The following is a 17,808-nucleotide window of genomic DNA, read 5'->3' as shown; positions in this document are numbered from 1 at the left end:
CGTACACATCGTTCCAAGTTCCTTGTTCTAAAGTCAACACAGCTTCACTAGAGCTCCGCATAAGGAAAGGGTCATCTAGGGGCAACTGGCATAAATGGCGCTTGAGGTAGTGCCCTACTTTCATCTGCCAAGTCTTCTCAGAGACAATGGCCCTAAAGGGGCATTCAAGCTTGTGGGTCTATCCGGATATAAATATTTACAAAACGCCTACCTCAGCCCTATTCGTCGCCTCCCGAAGAGCGTCCAGGTTGTTCTCAAGCAGTTTGATCGCTTTTAATTTTTTTTTTTTCGTATGCTGCATTGCCTTGAAATTCTTCTCAATAGCGCTGATGGCCCTCTCTGGATATTATTTAACTGAAATAAAACACTTGCTTCGCTGCAACTATTCATTGTCAAGTTTCATTTCAGTTGGTAGTGAAGTTTAATGATTGAAACGAGCTCGGCAGTGAAACTAACCGTACCGCGGACTTTTGAAGAGTGAAATGCTCAGACTCCATACACTTTTTCCATGTCTGTTGCACACTTCATCGCTTCCGCCGATGAAAAGACTCTTCAACAACAGCAAACGCTCCGGAGGTATCCATTACGACGCCATTTTGAAAAGGTCGCATGACGACGATTTTGTTTGTTTCAGTATGTGCTCCCTGGGGGACACTAGTATCAGGAAAATATACAGGAACACCAGCCGATAGACGGTGGCAGCGCCGCTTCCACCACTGGCGGCTGCTGGATATGCAAGCGGAAATAATTCGCAAACAATGCCTTCATGACGTCACTGGTGGTCAGAAGGCAGAGGGAGAAAGCGCGCAGCCGTGAGAAGAAGGGTTGCTGAGGCGGGAGGCCGGAAGAAAGTGGGACTTCCGTCATTGGCCACGCACAGGTCCAAACTGTCGATAACTTCTACCAGTTCGCGTCCGCGGGAGTCTGTGTTCCTGTCACCCCAGACCGAGTGATGGGCGTTGAAGTCACCGCAGATAATTCGGGGCGCTGGGCAACGGTCACAAAGCTGCTGGAGAAACAAATCCATTGCTACCTTCTTCCGCGGAGACACGTATACGGATGCAACTGAAAGAGTTCGAAAGCCGAGCCGTATCTTCACAGCCGCTACCTCAATGCTATCGGTGCAAAGATCGGTAACGTTCACAGCCACTCACTCACTCACTCTGCATTCACCTGACATTCGTGTGAAGTGGTCAACTGCACCTGACCGCATGGGAAGTGATCACTACCCAATTTTTGTGTTTACTGCCGACTTCAATACGCGCGGCACTAAAAGAAGCCATGTTGTTAATTGGGACAAATACAGGGAGCAACTTGCACGTGTTTCTGGAGATGTGATAGAAAAAATGATTTATGGCAAGATGGCAGCTACCACGGCGGTCAAGTTGCCTAATCATTTTCCGACTCCAGATTTAAAACTCAGGAACCTTTGCGCAGCGCGCAGAAGGGCGGAGCGACAAATGATGCGGAAGAAGGACGACAGATCCTTGAAGACGACCTATAACAGGCTTAACTCTGCCATTCGTCGCCATACGAACAAGCTCTGTAGGTCGCAGTGGGCGTCCTTCTGCGCCAGCTTGTCTGTTTTTTCACCAATGACGAGAATTTGGCGAGTCATTGGCAGCCTTGCTGGTGATTCTCGTCCTCGTAAGCCTTTCGAAGCGCTTGCACTGCTAAAGCAGAAACCTCTCGCTTGCTTGGCAGAGGAATTTGCAGATGCATTTGTACGTGCAAGCTCAGGAATTCATCAGTGCGCTCGGCCTGCAACATCTACGTCTGTTATGGACGCCCCGTTCACACTTCGAGAGCTACAGACAGCACTCAGCAGCCTGCGGCGTCGATGTGCACCAGGTCCTGACGACATTACCAACCAGATGATGCAGAACCTACCTCTAGAACACCGGAAGATGCTCCTAAGCTTTCTCAATCGAGTATGGGAGACTGGCGACGTCCCTCCTTCATGGAAGGTGGCTTGTGTTGTCCCAGTGCTGAAACCCGGCAAAGAAATGACAGACTTGGCCTCGTATCGACCTGTATCATTGACGTCGTGTGTGGCTAAGCTCATGGAGAAGCTGGCAAGTAAGCGTTTATCATGGTGGCTTGAAGATAGAAGGGCTCTGCCAACATGCATGACTGGATTCCGCACAGGTCTAAGCGCGCAAGATAGCGTCTTGGACTTGATAAGCCACATTGAACATCAAAGAGCTTTCGGCCTCTCAACACTAGCTATTTTCCTAGACGTATCAAAGGCTTATGATAACGTACTTCAAAGTTCAGTACTAAATAGCTTGATGGACATAGGCGTACAGGGCTATCTTCTGCGCTTCATTCACTCACTTATCAGTGATCGTAAAATCCAAGTGCGGTTAGGAAGTACCATAAGCACCGAAAGGGCGGTATCGCGAGGTGTACCTCAGGGAAGTGTTCTTTCCCCGACGCTGTTTAATGTTGTAATGGCTGGTCTTCCCGCTGAGGTGCAAAAACATTGCAGGCATATCCATATGTCGATATACGCGGACGACATTTGTATTTGGTTAAGCGGATATCAACACAAGCGTTTAGCTCTGATAGCTCGACAGGCCTTACTTTCAGTTCAAAATTACCTTCAAGGTGTAGGGTTGACTCTCTCGGTGGAAAAATCTGGCTTCATCATGTTTCCAGGTAGAGGAAGACGGTATGCGCGGCTGAAGATAGACATTGATCAATCTTGCCTTCGTCAATTGAAGTACAAACGCTTTTTGGGCGTAATTATTGACTACCGTCTACAGTGGCGACGAGCTGTGGACTCTATTGTGACATCACTATCTCCGCGTCTCAATGTGATCCGTAGAGTTGCAAGTGAGCAATGGGGAAATCACCCTTCTTCAATGATCAGGCTGCACGATGCACTAGTGACGAGTCGAATAATGTACCAGCTCCCTTTAATTTCCCCCTCACTATCACAGCTGGAACGACTTGAGGTTTTGCACAGAAAGGGCCTAAGGAGGGCTCTTGGCGTTCCGCAGTCTGCTCCTAATAATGCAGTACTTTATGAGTCTCTATCGAGACCTCTTAGCCTAGTCGCTTCACAAAGGCTATTGATGCAAATTGGCCGCCTCAAACAGACGATAGCCGGTCGAGCCCTTCTACAGAGCCTTCGAAAGAGATCCGAGTCCCGAGCGTACTTGGCCCTTAATACTATTGGTTACCTGGGTCTTGACGCTAGAGGTCGAACTAAGAGGTTGAATCCACCTTGGTCTTTCGCGAGCCTCGATTGTTCGTTGACAATTCCTCACGTTCGTGCTAAGCGGAGTTCTCCTTTGGCGGCAACACGTTCGCTCGTACTGGAACATCTTGAAACTGAATATGCACGTCATCTTCAAATTTTTACTGATGGCTCTGTGGACAAGGTCAGAGGATCTAGTGCAGCTGCTTTTCATATTCCCGCTTTAAAGTATGATTGGTCGGTTCGCTTCACTACAGTCGTGTCCTCCACAACGGCCGAAAGCGTTGCCATTGAGGCAGCCCTAAAAAAGCTACGGCTTTGTACGCCTCAACCCGTAGTCATTCTTACAGATTCGAAATCCGCCCTTCAAAGGTTAGAGTATGGGTTCCCTACTGATGCTTTATGTCTAAGCTCCCTACGCTCGGTGCACACTCTCCTTATCAAAGGCTTCTCCATACGATTCCAATGGGTGCCCTCGCACATAGGTATCATAGGCAACGAGATGGCGGACAGCCTTGCCCATAGAGCGCTGTCTGGGAATCCTTTGAGAAAAGTGCCTCAAGAGGACAAGAGACTCTTCAGAGAAGCGGTGTCGTGCCACTTCCACTCTTTGTGGAGCTCACCTCACAAGCCATGTGTGACTAAGGGTCTCAAAAGAAACCAAGCCACTTTACTGCTCCGCATTCGCACGGGCTCTGCTCGTACCCCTGCGTGGATGTGTAAGACTGGCCTGGCGTTGTCACCATTATGTTCAACGTGTGGTGTGTGCGGTGACATAGAACATTACCTTATGTGCTGTACTCTGTATGACGCGGAAAGGAGCGTGTTATTCGGGTCCCTCAAGAGGACAGGAATTCCCCACAGTTCTATACAGGACATTGTTTTCCCGCGCGGGAACCGGTTAGATAGGAAGGAGGTTTCTCGCCTTCTTTTAAATTACCTGCAGGACACGGATTTGGCCTCCACATGGTGACCTTAGGTGTGACTATGTGTAGTGTAGTTGTGAGGTCTGTGTCTGATTTATATGATTTATGTATTTTAAGTGTCGCTACGGTGGAGCAATTGCCGGCAGCTACTGCAAGGCTAATCCCACCAGTAGCCTACAACCACTCAACTCAACTCAACTCAACTCAAGAAGGGTTGCCGCGGAAGCCCTTCTTTCCCACTTTTCATGCAAGCAGGATGTGCTCGTGCTCGCTTGCAGGCCCGCTGGCCGCGCGGCGACATTGGCCTAATCGCGGAGCAGAACCCGCCGAAGTGTGCCGTCCTTACGAAGCACTTTTTCTTCTTCCGCGTTTGCCTAGGAAGCTTCTGTCCGTTTCTTAAAGCACTGAGACATCGGTCGTACCCACCAGCGCCAAGCAATTATAATTAGAAATATTGATATAGCAAACCATCGTTAACTGCCAATATTCAGTATGCGTGCGTGCGTGCGTGCGTGTGTGCGTGCGCGTGTGTGTGTGTGTGTGTGTGTGTGTGTGTGTGTGTGTGTGTGTGTGTGTGTGTGTGTGTGTGTGTGTGTGTGTGTGTGTGTGTGTGTGTGTGTGCGTGCGTGCGTGCGTGCGTGCGTGCGTGCGTGTGTGTGTGTGTGCGTGTGTGTGTGCGTGTGCGTGTGTGTGCGTGCGTGTGCGTGCGTGTGCGTGTTAACCTCGCTCGTTCATGTCGACAAAGAGCGCATAAAATGTATAGCCCAACAAACACGCACTCAAGCCCTTCATAACAAATATTTCGCCGGCAGCAGATGGGCTGCCGTCATTACGAATGTGTCGAACAACACCGCTCTTATGTCAGTTCACGCAGGCTTGCACAGAACTGATTTACTAATGCAAAATGAATACATGCCGAGAAAATAGAGTGAAATGTTTGCGCTTACTTGTCATTGGGAAACCTGAAGAACTTGGCAGAACTGGAACTTCCGGTGTTAGAACATCACAGAGCCGCATAAGACATGTGATGCCCCGATTTAGCCATCTTCGTCTAACGCTTGGTAGACCGTCCTCCGTTCCTTGCGCGCCTGATCAAGTTACTCTGCTGTCTTATCTTTCCCATCTTCATACTTGGGACGACAACCGAAGCAAGATGACCAAGCGCGATCCGACTCGTGGTATCGCTGAGCGAGTGGCAAGGGTGAGCGGAGGTAAGCTCGACAGACGCGGCGAAGACAAGCACTTCCCGCGATTCGTCCGATTTAAGATTCACAAAAAGTGAAATAAAAAAAAGAATCTAGGATGTCCGGCAACCGCTTGGAGCGCGCATGTTCCTTGAAACCGAAATTAACACTCGCCTGCCGGGGGGTCGACGATGCCCCAAAAGTGAAGCCGCACAGGAGGGGCGTGATAAAACTACAAATAAAGGGTGAAGAAGCACTTTTCGCGCACTTCTCACGAGTTACGCAACCTCCTTGGTTAATCATGGCTTATTTTACCAGAGAAATACATATCTACGTGTATCTCTGTGTTACTGGTTTTACAGTGAAATCTGAATACACTGACATGTTGCATTGGGGAAGACGTCGTCAATATTCAGAAGAAATTACTATTTTCGTTGGGAACAACTAGCTTTTATTTTATATTTACCCTACAGCATTACAATAAGAGGGCCAAATCACTTAATATGCAAGCGGACATCACCCGACAAGGCTCTGTTTCAGGTGAAGGAGGGGGCAAGCATTGGCTTCACCTTTCCTGGAAAGAAGCTACGGGAGCTTCCCCTCCAGAGTGAAGGCGGCTGACAGGAAGTGAAGCTGGTCGCTGCCATCTTGCTCGGGGCAGAAAGTCCGCGCGCCGTGGTTAGTCGTCGTAGCAGAGCACGGAGCGTGCGGCCGCGCTGCTCTTGTAATGGTATATAATGATTATAATAATAGTAATGGTATATATAACATCAGCAGGCCATGGCTAAACCGTGCGTTGCTTTCGGATCGTCTTAAGAAGACGCCTGGAATAACATTTCCCCTGTAAGTACGCGTTTCTCTTTGTTTGCTTACGGCCGCTTGTGTGGCGTGCGTTTTCTTCAGTTGGGAACCATTGAGAAGAACGTGCATAATGTACTATATTACCCGTGTCTCGATGTTAAATTTGCTCCTTAAATACTCATTGGCGCGTCGCTGCGTTTGATTGGCTGGAATTTCACCGTTAGCTTGAGTGCGCTCGAGTTCTGCTCAAGTGCGCGTGACGTCTGATTATACTTACCGCAATGTGTCTGCCTGTAATATAGGACTTAATGGGGGTACTATGCACCCCCATTAGGCACCCCCAAAATTCAAGTTTGGCCACCTGCAAATTTCAAGTTGGCTCATCCCCTTAACTACAAATTGGCCCACCCTTATCATAAGCTTCCCCGTGTATTTTCTATGGGGAAGCTTATAGTAGGGGTATAGCGAATACCCATGTATCCCTATAGGTATTCGCTCTGGTAATTTTTTTGTTGGTTTAAATTGTTTCTAATCGTTTACAAAACTACCAATCATCTACATTTACACTATTATAACGATTAAACGTCTTCGAGAATTGCGCATTCCTGTACAGGTACAAGGCACTGTTGCATTACACATTCCGCGTGACGGCGCTGGGGTACTCGCCAAAGGATGCTTGCACATTAAACTAAGCTAATCATTAAAACGATTTCACGCTCACAAAAAAATAAATACAGTATCGCATATTACTGTAACTAAATTGCCTTATCGCAAGTAAAATAGTTATGTAAGATAAACTAATATGTTTTGTGAAATTTTTAATCGGGGAAACGAAGGCGCACTCGGGTGCCCTCGCGTATTCCGCAGCTGCTGGGCCCGCCCTCTTTTGCCCCCGGCAATATGGCCGCCGGTGGCTTCACTCGCTCGGCCGCAGCCACTGCACCTCCTTGCGAAAAACCTGCCGGCGCGCTCAAATCTCGGAGGCAACGGCAGAGAAACATAGGTTCAAAGTGCCCGAAGTTTGCAAAGAATGTTCTGCATTAAAAAGAATTGCTTCACGGCAGCCATGACCCGTGTCCAAATCAAGGAGGTTAAAGGAAAACTGCTGGAGTGGAGGGAGCGCCAGTCAAGTGAAGCCACCGCGTCGCCATCTTGCCGGGGGCAAAAGCCCGCCAGTCGCCGCAGCTTATGTATTCGGGTCGTCGTATCTTGGCGTGCGCGGTGCTGTGCGGATCCCAAAATATGCTAGCGCGGTGTTTTTAGGAAAGATGACGTACAAATCGTTCACATGTTAGCGTTGTCCTTCTCGTTTAAATAATGTTGCAGATTAACATTGCCTTGCCCTAGAATAAAGGAAAATTTATATTAAAGGAGTACTGACACAAAAAAATCCACGTGATTTTTTTTGCTTTAGTAAGTAGTTAATGGCCCAGTAATCACGGCACGAAACCTCATTTACTTCAGAGCGCGACAAGTTGCAGTCTTTTCTGTAGCGACCAGTGCAAGTTTCGGTTTCAGAGAACAACGAGACGGGAGAAACGGGAATGTAAACAAAGTGGTCACGTGTTCACAGAAAGTCATGACGTATGCGCAGCCAGCGTGCGCGCCGGCGCGCGAGCTTCGTTTTGCTAGTTCGTCTGCTACGCCTGCATGTGGTTTGCCATGTCCTCACCATCATCGTCGTCCTCGTTTTCGTCGTCCAGCGGCGACGATTTCCTGCATGTGGGAGTCGCCGCCGTATTAGACGTGGCCAATCACTTTCAATTTGACCCGCTAGAGAGCAGCGACTCGGCTATTGCGGCCGGCGACAGCGAGGGCGAACCTCCTTCGCATCGGCCACGTTAAATTAAATTATGGGGTTTTACATGCCAAAACCACTTTCTGATTATGAGGCACGCCGTAGTGGAGGACTCCGGAAATTTCGACCACCTGGGGTTCTTTAACGTGCACCTAAATCTAAGTACACGAGTGTTTTCGCATTTCGCCCCCATCGAAATGCGGCCGCCATGGCCAGGATTCGATCCCGCGACCTCGTGCTCAGCAGCCCAACACCATAGCCACTGAGCAACCATGGCGGGTCATCGGCCACGTTCAATGGTAAGACACGACAAATCGGCGTTTAACCAGTAGCGTGTAGTAGCGGTCTCAACTCTTCGCATGTCATAATTAATCTCAATTTTCACAACGTCGTAAGAGCAACAAATGCTGCGGCATGTATATGCAATGTATCCGTTGTGTTTATAGGCATGGTAATTGCCATGCTTCGCTGTACCTACATGTAATCTGGTTTTCGAATCAGCGACGGCTAATTGCTCTATTTGCTTTATATGCCGGTCTAACAGCAGACAGTTTTATTTATGTTACCCTCGGGATACAGTTTGTAAAACGGAACTACAATTCTCAGCAACATCGGCGAATTGCAGTGTGCGGAGCCAGCAGAGCGCACGTTTTATGTTGTATCGCGATTATCGCAAGTGCCAATGTGGACACTGCAGGGCAATGGCGACGCAGCGCGAGTCGGTGTGCTGCACAGAGCTTGACCGTGTGGACGCACTCCGGGGCAACGAGGCACGCATAACAAGTCACCCCACTTTTGTTCAGGCTTGCCTGAGCGTGCATGCCCTTGAAGTGACGTATTACGCCCTCACGGAAGACAGCCCGGCGCTTGTAGAGGCCCCGGAAATCCACAGGTACTTATTTACACCTTTTCCACCGCGGCCTCGACTCAAAGCACGACGTTCGCAATATTATATTTTCGGTCGGGAACAATTTGTGATCTCACCTCGCAACATGACATAATACGTCCGTCCAACCTTCCGTGTTAGTGTTCGAGCCCATCAATCGTAGCGCGTAACATTTAAGAGGCGTCCAGTCGGAGTCACAAATTTACGGTTCACGGTATCTCGGACAGCATTGAATTACCAGCGATTCCTGCAGCGGTCATGAAAATATTCAGCCTTTCCTCGAATGCCGCGGACCCTATACTTTGACGCCGGCTGTACGCTACAGGAGGCACCACCCGCCGCTAATTAGCGTTATCTTTAAAATTATCCTAACCTTGTTCATTTATTTTCAGGCGGTACAGATACACCCACCGCCTACCACCAATTTGCACGGTGGGTGTGGCATCGGCTAGGACGGGGCAACAGGAAGGTGCTGCCCAGCTGTGTCGTTGCTGCTGTGAGGGACGCCTTCCCATCTGAGGTGTACACAGGATTTAAATATCCGGATTATTTAAAAAATGCGAACAAAATGTGCCTGTGTGTGCTGCTGCAATGCTGTGTAACAAGAAGAGGGTTCAGACATGAAATTTGCATTGCACGTGAAGTTACAAATTGCCTTCTCAACAAATTGGAAAATACATATTGTTTTTATTCACAAAATATATAGCATTATTGCTAACAAGGCCACGACCAAGGTCTGCATCACTTGTTGTGGCCTACACATCTACAGTTGACATGATAGCATAGACTGGTAGAATATTTCAAGTTCAGTGAATACAAGGGCTATACGTAATCTCATCTGCTCAATCACTGCCATTCTCACTTCTGCCTATCACATCTCCATTTATACACTTCGGTCTATGAAAACTAGAAGCCCTCAGAGACATGACATGCATTTAGAAATTATTCGCTTCCTTTACACTCGCATACCAAATGGCTACTTCCAAGTACAACATTATAGCAGCGAGTGGAGCACATTATGTATTTGCGTCATGTACAATTGCACCGAGGAGTAGCTACACAAAACATTCTTAGAGGGTTTAGTGGTTGTGTGTATTTAACTACATAGGCAGCTCTCAGAAATAGGAAACTGGCTTGTGCAAAGTCGGGCTTCTTGACCTATTTGGTACAGGTTCATATTGCAACAAATGGCACAAGAGTAGACGACGCGTATTAGACTAGACAATTGCCCCTGTTCTAGTCATGTGCCATCATCCTATCTGCCATTTCAGCCAAGGCTAATGCAAAGTCGTGCTATATTAGACAAGATTGCATTAACTATGGCAGAACTGGCCACTTTTCATGTTTTTTTTTTTGTCAGAATGGTGCAGAAAGGAAGTGGGTGAGGTTACAAGGTGGTTCAAAAACATAAAACACGAGAGACAACAAAGTAGTAGCCCCTCACTTCCTGATGTTGCACAGACCATGCTAAAGTGGCAGTTGCTGTCAGAAGGGGCTTAGAGGCACCAATTTCAAATGGAAAGTTTTGAGCTTTCTTGTTTCTTTGTAATCGTATTGGGCTCTCTACTCACGGTTACAATGATAAACTGAGAATGCTGTAGTAAGACAAATATGTCATGGCCCTTTCACAGCAATAGCTAGTGTAAATACAATGTTACAGTACATCAAAAAGCAGAAGTAGCAGCAGAAATGTTTATTAGGTTAAGAAACGTAACAAGCTCCAAAAGAAAACCAAGATAAATATTGTGACGATGCGTCACAATTACTTACAGGATGGGAGATGATAGCTCAAGGTAGGCCATCTACGGAGACAATCACAGTACAGCCCAACTTCATCGTCTTCATTTGCATTAGTGCGTTTCATTTCCCCATTCGCAGACGATGCCCAGTGGGCAAGTCAATCAGAGGATCAATGGTGGTAAAGCTTGAGGCGTGCGGCGTAAGTCAACTGTCTCTGACTAAAGCGGCGACGGGTACTTGTAAGACGAGAGATTACATACGTAACGTCACTGAGGTGGTCGAGAATGACGAACAGGCTAGAATAGCAGGCCAAGAACTTCCGACACAAACCACAGCGTCTACAGTCACACAAGGTCACCTTTAGCATAAGAAACATGTTGATGGCAGGTGTCGTAGCATGTCTTTGAATGCTGCTAGGATGCCAGAGTGCGTAGCCAGGCGGACGGGTGTCGTCCACCATTTTATTCCAACTTCTTCCTTCTCACTTCTTCCCCAGCCCATATCTTCGTCTTCTTTCATGCGTCCAGCAAGACCACTTCAAGCATGTTTCATTATTGCACAATATCTAAGTTACAGTATAGATTGCAATGCAGTTTCAAATGAATTTGAACCTTCAGCCAAAATAATGTCCCTCGGTAGTGCACTGCATGCACCGATTGTGCACGGAAAGAAGACATTAAACAATTTTGAGCATGCCATATGGAAGCAGGTTGCATGCGTGCTGCTGCTCTATGAGAAGGACAGCAACAGCTCAATGTATGGATGCATAAATGCTAATTTTCACCAACGTGTTAAAGAACAAAAATATGTGCCCTGAAATTTCTCATTTGTAATGCAGGGGCAGTTTTGATGCACTATGTACAACAGAGAATTGGTCCACTTCTTTCTAGAAGTAAAACTAAATGTGTGCCTTTGAACCATTTCTATTTAGTAATGCCCTTAAAGGCTGCTGCTGCTGGTTGCTAAATAGCGATTGACGAATGAGACATACTGAAAGTATGGTAGTTGCCACATCATCGATATAAAAACTATTGTCATCCCTGCTGTCTACTGGCATTGTCTTGCACGACCGACCTGTACTGGGCATAGTACGAACACTGGATATGGTGCAAATTTAGGCACCAGGTGATGCACGGTGCACTTATACTTATAGATGCTATAGATACTTATAGATGCTACTTATAGATGCTATAGGTGCAGCGATAAACTGCCCGCCAAAAATAACATGGCAATATACAAGGTAACCTTTAGGGCATTACAAGCCTAGTTGCCCTGCACATTTACCTGAACACATAATGAGGAAGTGCACAACTGGTACCTTATTAATACAGTTTTCACATTACTATAGAGAGGAGCATGTCCATGATTAAATGAAAAGTAAATTGTTTCGTTTTACAAATGCGAGAACCACAATGTGATTATGCGGCACGACGTAATGGGGTACTCTTGATAAATTTGAACTACCTGGGGTTCTTTGACGTGCACCCAATGCACAGTCCACAGGCGTTTCTGCAATTTGCCCCATCAAAATGCGACCGCTGTGGCTTCATCACACAACTTCATGCTTAGCAGCACAAAGCCTTAGCCCCTAAGCCACCACCGCGGGTGCATGCCTACAATGCTGGAAGTTGCAAACAGGATGATGGGCACCGTCCCTGGACTTTATATTTGACTGCCACAGCCATTACATGGTCAAGCAAGTACAGCGGCGGACAGAAACCATTCCCCTGAACCTTTACTCCCTCGCGCACATTTAATGCCCCTTGACTGAAGCTCAGACAGTGCAGCTACTGAACTCTTTAGATTGTTGCGGCATAGTGAAAACATTAGGTTATGTTGAAAGATATACTTCAAGGCCACTGACATTAATGCGCTTTCTACAGCAGGCTCAAACAAAAAAACAACATGTCATGTCACTTACGCCACTGAGCTGTTCAATGTACGCTCATATGTCTTGTCATAATTGTTGTCTTCACAGGTCATGGATGGCTCTGAACATAAAGGTGTAGAACACCGCTGACGCATTTCCTCCATCAACAGGATGTCCGGCAATTCCAAATCAGTCTGGCATGCTGGAAGTGCAATGAGGCATGAATTTGCTAAGGGTACCCCATTGAGATCAGCACATAAAGGGTTCCGTAATAGCTTCAAGTTTATTAAATCGAATTAAATTATGGGGTTTAACGTGCCAAAACCACTTTCTGATTATAAGGCACGCCGTAGTGGAGGACTCCGGAAATTTCGAACACCTGGGGTACTTTAACGTGCACCTAAATCTAAGTACACTGGCGTTTTCGCATTTCGCCCCCATCGAAATGCTGCCGCCGTGGCCAGGGATGCGATCCCGCGACCTTGTGCTCAGCAGCCCAACACCACAGCCACTGAGCAACCACGGCTGGTAGCTTCAAGTTTCAAGACCACCAATACAAGAACTTACTACAATGGCTTGACAGGCACTCACCCACTTCCTTGACAGTTCGGTTTGCTTGCACCTTTGCAGATTTTGTTGTAGCCTTCAGAGCCGCCTGAGTGGCCTTGGAACAAACTTCAACGAAGCACTCGGATGGTGCATCCAGCTTTACTTGACCTGTGGAAATAAGTAGTCAGCTGTCTGCCTTAAATCAAATTTTTATTTATTGTTATTTTGCCATCATATCTTGATTTTTAAGAATACATAGTAGCTGCTGTTTGCTGCATGTACTTCACGATTTTTATATATCTTGCCTCCGGTAGTCTACAGGCCGTTTTCTTGCTTTTAAACTGCCAAATTTAGATAATTTGGCAGCTCAGCCAAATGTATTGGGCAGTTCCACAGTTATTGCTCTTCATCAAAGATAAAAGCACATGTGCAGCGTTACAGAAATAAATACGGTGCCGTATAAAGAGCAGGCACAGTAGAATGTCCACTGAAATGGCAAGAACTTTCATATCTTTCTGTTATTTGTGTGTCCTAACCCTAGTGTAATATCACCTATTTCTATCGCGATGCTCGTTTACGCGATCGAGGGGCGCGGCCTAGCCTTTCACTCAGGAAAGGTCAAACATATCTCAATTTTTGTAAGCGTGACTTGATGATTTGCCGTTCGCACGGTCATTGGTCAGTACATCGCGCACAGCACCAAGAAGCAACGTTAAGCAACCGCCAAAACGGTAATCTACGCTTATGACTATAGTCATCACCACGGTGCACTAAACACCCACCTGATGCATTCGCGGCCTCGTTTATCTCGTAGTCAGCGTTGAGGTCCATCGACGCGGTACGGGGGGCAGCTGACTCAAGCTCCGTGTCCAAGCACGACTGCGAAATATCAGGCATCATCACATATGACGCTATCACCATGCGTACGCACCGCTGCAAGTAGTACGAACCTGTCGTCGAGGACGCTGGGGCAATGGAGCAGGAGAAAAGGCGGCGTAAATAGTCGGCACAGCACCAGGCTTGAGGGCACGTCGTCTTGGTGGAAAATCGGACTGCGTTAAGTCCAGCGGGTTTTCTTTATAGCATGCACGCTCGAAATGAAGGGAGCAGATAACGCTGCTTCTCAGCGGGGTCCACTCCAAGCGTCCAGGGGCGCGCACGAACTCGGTCCACTTCTGCCAGTGAAGGGTATCGTGGGGAAAACGATGCATAGCTATACCCAACCCTGAATATGTTCCGCAGAAGTCAACGCAGCAGTATGTACGCGGCATTGTCCTGTACTCGCAGGGCAGTGCAGCGCAGTCAAGCTGATAGCGTGGGAAATATCCCGACGGACACGACAAAAACTGCAGTTGCAGCGACACGGAAAGCGTCCCACTACAACAGCTAGAACAAGCAACAGAGGAGAAGAGCACATGTAAGCCGCATGGCAGCCAACAAAAACTCGTGACGCAGCCACATGACGTAGCGTTTTCTTGGCTATTTACAATCCCGCGTGATGTCAATGTCGCGAGGTGCTCTGTTTTGCGGTTGGCTGCGCACACGTACTTTAAAATTGATTTTAGATATGTTCTAGGCAATATTCGCCGCTGATATTTTATAGACGATGTATGTGTGACCAACTAAATCGTTCTCTCGACTTCAAATTTTTGTGTCAGTACTCCTTTAATAAAGGGAACGGCCGCTACCAAATTAAAATAAATACCAAGATAAAAATGAGTACTTATGTTTGTTGCATGTACTGCTATTTCTCACGCTACATTTTCAGTTTTTAATTTTTTTTTTGTGTGACAGCTTTCATGATTGATCAATTTCCACACTGCATTAAAGGAGGTGAAAAACGCTAATTATTGCGCGAATTTTTTTTCTACTTGGCGGCAGCTGTATATTGATGCCGATAAAATGGAAAAATGCCCCACTGCTCGGATATCTGCAATCCAGAGACCTCCAATACGGCTCGCCTAAGCCCACAGTGTTGCATTAGAACTTGAAAATTCGTTAAGCGATTGAAAACCGCTGGAAAAGTCGGCGTACAGCGCTGCGAAGCTCTTGGCAGGCCGCTTCTTTCCCCCCGAAAGATGGCCGCCGCTGGCTTCACCCGAGCTATGGTTCTAGCCACCATACCCGAGCCGGTACAGGCATAGAGTTTCTCACTGTAATGTAGTGAGAAACTCTATGGGTACAGGCATAGAGTTTCTAAATACATACCCTAGAAGGAAATGTGGCGCTAGTGTCTACGGGGGTTCTTAGCGTAGCCTCAACCTACATGGGAATGATGGGAAGTACAGGCTTCGTATTGACTTCGATCTTTAGACTAGGGGCGTTTTCTTGCGGTGCACTAAATGAAGCTATACTGAAAGATTATCGCGTAAAATCTAGTTTTATTTCTGCAGCATCTTATATAATCTACAACACAGTACATAAACTTTGTAAGACTTTGAGATTGAAGCACGGTTTACCACGTGGTTTACTAGGGCACACCAAGGTATGCATCATTCGGCAATTGTGTTCCCGGTTTAGCGCCAAAGAATAATTATTTATATTTTTACAACAGCAACAACAACCGTGCATGTACTTACAGAAAGATACTTACTTACTGTAGCGCAAGAACAAGCGCTACAGAAATTTCGTCATGACGACGGGCGCCCCCACCACCAGTTTTCGCCTGACGCTCTTGTTTGGTTGTGGGTGCCTCCTACCTCGACACAAGGTGTCTTTTCCAAGTTTGTATCCCGATACCATGGACCTTACCGGGTTCTACGCCAAACTTCTCCGGTGAACTACGTTATCGAACCTCTGACGCCCCCTACGGACCTGCGTCGCCGAGGCCGTGAAATTGTGCACGCAGATCGGCTCAAGCCGTATCACGAGCCCTTCGTCCTCACGACGCCTTAGGCCTCCTGTGCAGCTCCGTCTTCAGCGAGGGGGGAAGTTGTAAGGAAGAAGAAGTGCGCCGTGCCGAGCTCCGCAGCCGGATCGCCAGCGCTACTGAAGTGGGGCTCGGGCTAGACGCTGTTCCTGGTGTGACTGGCTAAGCCTACGCTGCTGCATCTTCTTGTCCGCGTCCTTCGTGTCGTCCACAGCCGTGTCGGACTTCTTTGCCATAGAACTATTTTTGGAAATAAAAATTTTGTAGTGGGAGAAAGTGCTGCGCCTTTAAAAGGAATGCTACAAGTGTCGTTTGCTACGACGCCTGTTGGCTGCGAACGCGAGACTTTTCTTGCAGACGACAGGCATTTGCGAACTCTCTCGCTCTTTCGAAAGGTTGCGTCGGCTGTCACGATTGCTGAACGTCTTCAAGTACTTTTAAGCAGACCTGCTGTAGTGCTAGCTAGGACGCTTGTGGCCTCCTGCGAACATGCTTCGTTATATGTTATATTGACGCACCGTTTCTGAAGCGTGCGTCAGCAGCTGTTATGACATTTGCTCATTTTGCGACAAAAGACTAAAGCCAGGAAGCAGCAACCACTAAACTTGTGTTCTCAAATGTCCTGAAACACACATTTCAATGAGCACATAAACGAGCAATGCGCAATGAAGCCCTCGATCAAGTTTGACTGTCGAGCCACTAGAAGTTCAACTGTGTATGTCTTGTATCAGTTTTTTGCTCTTCTGAAGTTTTATAAAACACGTAACGCTACAGCGCCAACCTAACACATTTAACAATAGGAAGTCAAAACGGTCAAAACACCTTCTTTCAACGTTTACGATGCCGTCGCTTTTTCGTCAGGGCTTCAGCACCACACCACGACACAAACATCGTCCCAGCCGCTGGCACAGCGCGCTATTGCCACTTCGAGCAACATAACAAAGGCAGAGAGCTTTGCGTTGCACTGTCCCACTGCAGGTTTTAGCAATTGCGCTTGAAGCGAAACCGAAACTTCTAAAAAATTTTTGTAGACTAGTTTGCCAGTCAACAGAATGCCAATCCGAAGCCTGTACTTCCCGTCCTTCTCATGACGGTTGATCGATCGCAGCGCCAGATTTTTCTCTAGTTATAGTAATGTGAAACTCTATGCACTGCGGGTTACAGCAATTACGCTTAGAGCGGAACCAAAACTGCCAAAAAATACCTGTAGACTAGTTCGACAGTCAACAGAGTACCAATCCGTAGTCTACCATAATTCCCATGATGGTTGAGCGATTGCAGCGCCAGATTTCTCTCTAGTTAATACTCCGTTTCATACATGGTTTCATACATCGCATACATCAGTTGCAACCAGCGTTTTTAGATCTTTGTTGCAACGCAAACTCTATGGCTGTGGAGGCTAGACTAGCTAGACATACTTTTTGCACTCGCTGCGTTCGCACTTAGAAACAGTTCGGTGTCTTTGGCGGATTTTTGTGAATATGTTCTTTATATAAGGTCATTTCTCAATGAAAATAAGAATGTACTGTTAGAAGCAATCAAACCATGTGTTCATTTGGCTGCTAACACGTCGTTTTACATCAATTTTTTTTCCGTTGTTTTTATTTGCATCCCGTCGTGGCCAGGCAGCCTCGAGACCGCACTACTTGCGTAGCTTCCATAGCGTTGCACCTGATTTGAAACTCTATGGGTATAGGCGACTTCCACTCCAGCAGTTTTGCTTTAACCTTCTTGGTCCAAATACACGCGCCATCAACCATAGTGAGAAACTCTATGCCATCAACGGCCTGCGTAACATAAACAGATCTTGAAGGCCATGCTTTCGCTGGCTGCATGCGGCGGGAGCGATTGCGGAAGCCGAAAACGTGCCGAAAACGTGCCATGAACGTCTAGTCGAAATAACACCAAACTGTGGACGAATGTATATCGACGTCGCCATGAAAGACGTCGAAATGGTTTGTAGGAGCCACTGGTAGGAGC

The 17,808-nt window shown here is 47.2% G+C and overlaps 1 protein-coding gene across 1 annotated transcript in view; it reads right to left on the bottom strand.

Annotated features, from left to right (window-relative positions):
• The window catches only part of LOC126533565 (uncharacterized), a 63,433-nt gene extending 49,194 nt beyond the window's left edge, over positions 1–14,239 (bottom strand). Inside the window, exons 1-4 of the mRNA XM_055072195.2 lie at positions 13,910–14,239; positions 13,742–13,838; positions 13,002–13,127; positions 12,462–12,612 (exon numbers count right to left, since the gene is read on the bottom strand). Coding sequence (XP_054928170.1) covers positions 12,462–12,612; positions 13,002–13,127; positions 13,742–13,838; positions 13,910–14,230 — 695 coding nt within the window. The 5' untranslated portion in view covers positions 14,231–14,239. The remainder of the gene's footprint in view (positions 1–12,461; positions 12,613–13,001; positions 13,128–13,741; positions 13,839–13,909) is intronic.
• Positions 14,240–17,808: the final 3,569 nt, after the last annotated feature.

The sequence above is a fragment of the Dermacentor andersoni genome, chromosome 7 (assembly GCF_023375885.2).
Source record: "Dermacentor andersoni chromosome 7, qqDerAnde1_hic_scaffold, whole genome shotgun sequence".
NCBI classification, from domain to species: domain Eukaryota; kingdom Metazoa; phylum Arthropoda; class Arachnida; order Ixodida; family Ixodidae; genus Dermacentor; species Dermacentor andersoni.
The sequence above is the reverse complement of the archived record's forward strand: the minus strand, read 5'-3'. Positions and strand labels throughout refer to the sequence as shown.